The 8,521-nt window shown below is 34.1% G+C and overlaps 1 protein-coding gene across 1 annotated transcript; it reads left to right on the top strand.

Annotated features, from left to right (window-relative positions):
• The first annotated feature begins 5,036 nt into the window (after positions 1-5,036).
• LOC110943732 lies at positions 5,037-7,063 on the top strand. The gene is made up of 2 exons (XM_022185469.2): positions 5,037-5,841; positions 5,926-7,063. The coding sequence occupies exon 2, from the start codon at positions 6,054-6,056 to the stop codon at positions 6,780-6,782; it is 729 nt and encodes a 242-aa protein (XP_022041161.1). The 5' UTR covers positions 5,037-5,841; positions 5,926-6,053; the 3' UTR covers positions 6,783-7,063.
• Positions 7,064-8,521: the final 1,458 nt, after the last annotated feature.

The following is an 8,521-nucleotide window of genomic DNA, read 5'->3' as shown; positions in this document are numbered from 1 at the left end:
CTTTAAACTCTCTAATAATCCCCTTATTTATACACCCAAGAGGAAACCTAATTAGTTAGTAAGGGTAATATGGTCCCATCAACAATTACCAACTAATTATTAATAGGTTATTAATATATTTTGATCTAATATAATATAAATAATTATAAAGGATACAAGATTAAATATTACATTAATAATATATTTAATCTCACAAAAAATTCTAGAATTTTCATAGCAATTATTCAAAAATGGTATGGAGACGTCTAAAATTCCGAGCAGAATGATCAAAAGTTGATTGAAGTTACTACAATAGAAAAAACAGCCTTGTTTCAAAAATAAGCAAGCTATCGATGTGTTTTCTTCTCTTAAAAAAATAAATAATATATTTTTTTCTCTCACATTTGCCTAGGCAAACGTGCCGATTATAGAGTATGTGTTTTTCAAAACTGAAATATAAGAACCAGATAACACAATTATAAATGATATATAAAAGATAATCATATGTAATGAACTAATGTAAGAGAAACAAAGACGGTTACATAACATATATAACATATATGCTTGTGTGTGCCAACAATTTCATATATAGATAGAATTAGGAGTATAGAACAAATGTGTGTGTCGGATTTAGTTATAAATTGACCATTCACATTAAGGATAGTTGATTAATATTAGTTGATATTGACCATAAACGTACACAATTCGTGTAGATTATATTTGTTAAAAAGTATAAAATTTTGTATTCCGAGTTTGTGTAAATTATGAGTAGCGTGACTCACTTATACCGACTATGGAGGGGGGGGGGGGATCAACAATGGTCTCATCAGTCAGTGAGTCATGTGTGCCTGTATAATTAGTAACACGTTGAAATAAGTAGATATCTCATTAAATTAGCAAAAGTAATGTGCACACATAAATAGTAATGTGTAAATCATAGATAATATTAGTTCGACAAGTTTATTCTTTTATCTCATGCATTGTTTTGTCCTCTATGTAGGAGATGAGTGTAAGGTTGTCCACTTATAATTATTTGTTGTGTACACTATTCTTCTCTAGTAGTAGTACAATAATATCACAACAAAAAAAGGTTTCATCATGAAAACATTAGCTTATTTGTTTATGGATCATGAGGTCAAACATGTATAAAAAGGTTTGATGGATGTATGTTTCAAAAACTATACTTTTTTTAACCTTTCACATAAATTGCATAAGTACGATAACAATGCCATATCTAAAAAAATCTTATAGGGGCAACGTTTCAAAAAAAAGAGTAACGAAATTGAAAAAACGTTAGAGCGTCAAGGGGTAGCGGGGCCTACCCCTATTTATTAGCTATATCTGCTCCTGTATGATAACATAAGGCTATGAGGTGTGGAGGCTCCATGGGGCTCCATCCCCGCCACGTCACCATCCATCACCACACCCCCCATGTGGCGGCTCCATGGGGCTCCATCATGGTAACTAGTGGTAGCGCCCATATGCACATATTCAGGTGGAGCCCACTAGTTTTGAACCAATCAATTTTTTTTTTTAATTTTGTTTAATAAGGGGCTCCATCCACACTCTACAAATTAAAGAGGGGCTCCATTGTTGACGTGGATCCTACGTGGACTTGATAAAGCCTCATGGAGCTCCAACCACACCCTATAGCCTAAGGAGAGGTAAAGCCCCGCTTTACAGTGGGCAACGATTTTCCAAATTCCTCAACACAATGCGAGAGTAATTTGATTGGTATTGTTTCGGTTCTAACTAGAATGGTACTTTGAAGAATTGGCCCTACTTTTGGTTGTTTAGTTGCGGTTGTAATCCACAAACAGTGAAATTTAAAAGCAAGAGTGTAAAATATTTTAAAATGTTAACTTTTCATTTATTATTATTATTATTATAAGTTATATTACTAAATTATTACCACTATAAGTTATATTACTAAATTATTACCAAAAAGAGAATATCATAAAAGTAATCATGTTTAGGATGTGATGTACCCTATAACTGATATGGGAAGTTTTTAAAATTACTAGATCAATAGATGCTGCTGGTTAGCTTACACCGTCTAGATCAACTACTTATGCAACTGGTGATACCGGTAGGCGTCGTTTTATAAATTATCGACAAGTGATATGGGAAGTTTTTCAAATTACTAGATCAATAGATGCTCATGGTTAGTTTACACCGTCTAGATCAACTACTCATGCAACTCGGGGTATTGGTAGGCCTCGTTTTATAAATTATCGAATTGGTAGACATGTTGCACTTTTAAACGGTCATTGGTTAAGGGTTGCTGATGTAAGAGAAATAATTTTTTTTTGTTCCACAAGAACACTCAAAATCTATAACATTTATTAGCGAACGTGTGTGTTTATATAAGAGAAGAGGCGGTAATACCCATTGAAGGATCCAATACCGGTGGGTATTGAAGGAGGTCCTACTAAATTTGACCCAGGTCCTTTGCAAGATCTATACACTGAACAATGGCAAGACTCTTACCAAACCGTTCCCTTAACCCCCGACCAGGTAGCCAACATATCTCCATACAGACCGTGGAGATATGAATGGTGAAAATCTTTTATTTTATATAGACAGTAAAATAATGCCAAGACACCACGGACAAACGATAAGGAAGAATCACCTTCAACATAAGAAACTAGTTGTTAAAGTCATTAATACATAACCAAATAAAAAGTGCGAAAAGATTAAAAATAAAAAGTATTACACTAAACACTTGTTATCACCAAGTGATGTAAGAGACTTAGGCAAACATAACCTTTGATTGTCAAGAACTCTTACGATCAATCTTGGATCCCAAGACGACTCACACACTCTATGATGGACAATGGATGATGGTGGTGGATGATGGTGTTGTGACGGTGGTGGGTGGTGGGTGGTGGGTGAAGTGTGAGAAAGGTGGTGTGCCAAGGGATGAGTTGCAAGTGATCTAAGCATTCCTATTTTTAGGCTGAAGAGAAGCTCGGGCATGGCCCCGTGTCCATCCTCCTCTCTTTCTTCATTAATTGCAGTTTGTCTGCATTAGTTGACCACGCCCCCGTGTCCGCTGAGCACGCCCCCGTGTGCAGAAGCGTATCTATACTATCAAGATTTGCCTGGATTCTGCGAATCTTATAGTTGACCACGGCCCCGTGTCCGCTGAGCACGGCCTCGTGGTGGGCGATAGAAGCTTCTACAACTTTGTCTTTTCTACTGACACTTGGGCACGCCCCGTGCTCACTGAGCACGGGGCGTGTTCAGCCTTCTGTTCTCTTGTTTTGCTTGGGAAGTTGCTGTCGGGAGGCCGGGCATGCCACGTTTGTTCCTTTTCTTGTATTTATGTTAGATTTAGCTGCCCTTTTGCTTATTTTGTTTATTTAAGCTCATTTAATCCTGAAAATATAAAAGGAAGAGAAAAGCATACTTTTTCCAACATTAGTACTAAAAAAGGGTTAGTTTTATGCCACAATTGATATAATTTATATGTTGCATTTTGTGCACATCAACGTCCACAAAAAAGAAGGCTACTTCATATACAACACTTTACCACTTGTTTCAAAAGCTATACCTTTTTAACCTTTCACATAAATTACATAAGTACGATAACAACGCCATATCTAGAAAATTCTTATAGTGGCAACGTTTCAAAAAAAAGGAGTAATGATATCGAAAAAACGTTAGAGCGTCAAAGGGTAGCGGGGGCTACCCTTATTTATTAGCTATATCTGCCCCTGTATGATAACATAAGGAGAGGTAAAGCCCCGCTTTACGGCGGACAACGATTTTCCGAATTCCTCAACACAATGCGAGGGCCCCTGCATGATAACATAAGGAGAGGTAAAGCCCTACTTTACAACGGGCAACGATTTTCCGAATTCCTCAACACAATGCGAGGGTAATTTGATTGGTATTGTTTCGGTTCTAACGAGAATGGTACTTAGAAGAATTGGCCCTACTTTTTGTTGTTTAGTTGCGATTGTAATCCACAAACAGTGAAATTTAAAAGCAAGAGTGTAAAATATTTTAAAATGTTAACTTTTCATTTATTATTATAAGTTATATACTATATTATTACCACTATAAGTTATATTACTAAATTATTACCAAAAAGAGAATATCATAAAAGTAATCATGTTTAGGATGTGATGTACCCTATAAGTGATATGGGAAGTTTTTCAAATTACTAGATCAATAGTTGCTCGTGGTTCGCTTACACCGTCTAGATCAACTACTCATGTAATTGGTGGTACTGGTAGGCCTCGTTTTATAAATTATTGACAAGTGATATGGGAAGTTTTTCAAATTACTAGATCAATAGATGCTCGTGGTTAGCTTACACCATCTAGATCAACTGCTCATGCAACTCGTGGTATTGGTAGGCCTCGTTTTATAAATTATCGAATTGGTAGACATGTTGCACTTTTAAACGGTCATTGGTTAAGGGTTGCTGATGTAAGAGAAATAATTTTTTTTTTGTTCCACAAGAACACTCAAAATCTAATTTATTAGCGTACGTGTGTGTTTATATAAGAGAAGAGGCGGTGAGATTTTGTAGAAAGGCGACGGAAAACACGGGTTTATGTAACTCGTTATAAACACGGAAAACACGGGTTTATATTACACACGCGTGCACACGGACACCCATGTTTAATCTATCCACAGGAGTATGGACCGTTTCCATAACAAGATTTATGTAACTCATTATAAATCAACAAATCATCGTTAATAATATACTTTCTAACTTCAAAAATCAAAATTACCAAATATGCTTGTTAAATCACATTATAGAATATAGATTAAACTCGAAAAGACCACCTACAAAGAGTTTGATAACATCATTACAAGTTTGCTTGAGACAATATAATCTTCACAAAGTTTGATCTAAAGTTGTAATAAAGAAAGGAAAACTCACCTCTTTATGAGCAACATGCTTTCATCATTGTTGTTTACATTCCTAAGCAAAGATCTTGTTGAGAAAACACAATTTATTGTGCCAAAAAAGAAAGGTCAGTCATAAAAAGAGGTCCCTCAGCATGAAAGGGCACACTCATTCCAATTCCCTCCTTGCTCTCACTTTGTGTATTGTGTATGAGAGAGAGAGAGAGAGAGAGAGCACAGAAAAGCTGTTGTCCTTTTCTGTATGAATCCCATTTCTTCAGTCATGGAAAGCATTCTTCACAAAACATAAAGAAATCTTAACCATTTTACCAATTTGAGCTTTCATGCACATTTCTCACTTCAACAAATCTTGGTTCTTATGTAAAGAAGCTATTTTGGGTACAAAAGATCATGAAATCTTGAACCTTTTTACCAATTTAAGTTTCATGTATACCATACCATTCCCATTTCATTCAAAAAAATCTTGAAATCATGAATCTTTTTTCCCTTTTGAACCCATAAATCCCTCTTCAATGCCCATTTCATTCAACAAATCTTGAAATCTTGAATCTTTTTTTTATACCTTTTTAAACTAAACCCATAAATCCTTCTTTAATCACAATTTACACCAATGCACATTTCATTCAATAAATTTTTAACCCTTTTGAGATCACTCAAAATTCCATTTTAGCTTCATGCACACAATTCCCATTTCCTTAACCCCCCCTTTTGGCCTTTTGTAAACCCCCCCTTTAAGCTTCATGTTTTTCATTCAACAAATCTTGACCTCTTCTAACCCTCAAATCCTTTAAAAACCTTCATGTAGCAAGCACCCAATACCTACACCATTCAACAAATCTTGAATCTTTTACACCCATAAACCCTTCTCTCAAAAAAAAAAAAAATTTTTTTTTTTTTTTTTTTGCAGTTTTTTCTTGTATCCCTAAAAAGCCCCTAACTTTACCCCACCCCACTTCAAAAACCAAGGGTAAAAAGGTAAAAAAAACAAAAAAATGATAGATTTCCCTTCTTGTTTTGGAGAAAATGGTGTTCAAATTGCTGATGCTTCTTCTTCTTCAGGTACTAATCTTCTTACCCAAACAACCACCCCAAACAAGAACACTCAAAATCTTGTTACTTGTGTCTACCATTGCAAACTCCACAGCTCATCTTGCTTCATCATCACCATCACATGGACCAAAAACTTAATGGGCCAGAGTCTTTTTGTCCAAATCAATGATCCCACCAACAACTCTTTCTCAAAACATGAAATCAAATCAAACTTATTCACCAAAAGAAAAGGGTCCAAAACCCTCCAAACAGGCCCTATTTCCACCGACATTTTATGGGATCTTTCATCTGCAAAATACGGATCTTCTTCACCCGAACCCATTGAAGGATTCTATCTTGCAGTCACAATCAATCAAGAACTGATCTTGGTGTTAGGAGATATGGATCAAGAAGTGTACAAAAAGATGAATTGTTCAATAACTTGTTCACCAAACTCTGTTTTTGTGTCGAAAACAGAGCATGTGTTTGGTAAGAAAGTGTATGCAACAAGTGCTCAGTTTTGTGGGAAGGGTCAGGTTCATGAGATCTTGATTGAGTGTGATCAAGTTGGTAGTGATGATCCGTTTCTTTCGATCCGAATTGACGGCAAAATGGTGATGAAAGTTAAGAGGCTGCAATGGAAGTTTAGAGGGAATTATACTGTTTTGGTTGATGGGTTGCCTGTTGAAGTTTATTGGGATGTTTATAGTTGGTTTTTTGGGAAGGTGATGGGGAATGCAGTGTTTTTGTTTCAAACTTGTCTTTCGGCGGAGAGATTGTGGGGTTCGGGTCAACCCGCGATGAGTTGGTCGGGTCCTGTAGGTAAGGATGTTGGGCAGTCGGGGCTCGGGTTTTCGTTGGTTGTGTTTGCGTGGAAAAATGAGTAGAGAATTGAGAGAACCGGATCGTAGTGGAAAAACAAAAACAAAAACAAAAACGCAGTTGGAATAATGGATAATATGGTTCGGTTATGGTTTGGTTTAAGGTGGTTTAAGGTGTTAATCGTTTCTGGCTGAACTGAATCGTGCTCACCCCTTTTAAGATTTTTAATAATTTCTAGTAGTTATTGGAAACATTTATTTGTATTTTTTTTTGTTTTATTCTTGGTTTCTTTTTATTGATTGAAAAGGTTCAGGTGATTTATTTTTAATTGAGGAAAATATTTGTATATTTTGTTTAATGTTCATGTTTATGTTTTTAAGCAACGGGTTGTGTTAATAAGTTGATCAGACACGAACATGACACGAATCCATCGTGTCACACACATAAACCTGAGGACGAGGCATGTGTTTGTGGGATGACACGCAAAAAAAACTCGTTTAACCAAAAAGATTTTTTTTTCTGACACTTTAAAATTCCGGTTTTACTTATAACTTTTATGATTAATTTATTATGTGGCGAATATGTTTTAGACTATGCCAATTTGTTTTTAAACATTGAAAATTGACATAAGAAAATAATATAACATATTTTACATAAATCACAATTTTCAAAATAATAAAAAGTAAATAAATGAGTTAAATGGGTCAACATGTAGACCTACTAGGTTGACACAAACACGACCCGATTAGTTAAATGTGTATGCGGCTTAAACTTGAAATGGACCCGGACACTTTTAGAGTAAACCCAAAACTGTGTATTTCATATTTCATGTCATGCAAAATTTAATCTAACTTTTTTCTCTAAGAATTCTATCTATTTGCTTTATTTGTTTCCACTGTATGTCAGATTTATTGAATGGTCCAAAGTATATATAATGCATTTAAATATTTTGGTTCATGTCGGTTTTATTCGCTAACCTTTAAATATGACCCGTTTAACATTCTTAGTATAAACCTCTCTTGCTTTATAATTTTAAAAATTTTAGATCCTAAAAAACAATTTTACATACTTGAAAAAATAAAGTAAAACGTTAGTATATATAAATGATTTAATTTATCTCATAAGAAAAAAAACCAATAAAAAGACTGATTTTGGGCCTAATTCAGGAAAAGGAAACACACGAAAAGCGACAACACCTCAAGTCAAGAGCTAGAATAAAACAAAATTTAGTTGGGGAATGGGGATTAGTCTTTTATATATAAAGAAAATGAAAACCTAAGATAAAATAAAACAAAATTAATTTAAATCTGCTCGCAGAACTTTGAGTTTTCATATACATATACTAGGTTAGAACCTCGTGTATTACACGGGTTGAATAAATGTAATTTTATATATTAAATAATAAAAACTTATATCTTTATGAACCTTGTATATTATACGGGTTAAATAAATGTAATTTTATATATCAAATCATAAAAAAGTTATATATTTAAAAAGCATGTGTATTACACAGATTAAATAAATGTAATTTTATATACTAAATACTAAAAATGTCGTATCTTTAAAAAACCCATGTATAATCGGGTTGAATAAATCTATCAAATAATAAAAAATTACATCCTTAAAAACCTCGTATATTACACGTGTTAAATAGATCTAAAAATGAGTTATATCTTTAAAAACTTAAATACTAAAAGCGTTGTATCTTTATAAAACCCATGTATAGTCGGGTTGAAAAATCTACCAAATAATAAAAAAAATTATATCTTAAATAAATGTAATTTTGTATATTAAATACTAAAAA

Source organism: Helianthus annuus, chromosome 1, assembly GCF_002127325.2.
Source record: "Helianthus annuus cultivar XRQ/B chromosome 1, HanXRQr2.0-SUNRISE, whole genome shotgun sequence".
NCBI lineage: Eukaryota > Viridiplantae > Streptophyta > Magnoliopsida > Asterales > Asteraceae > Helianthus > Helianthus annuus.
This window is presented reverse-complemented; position numbering and strand designations above follow the sequence as displayed.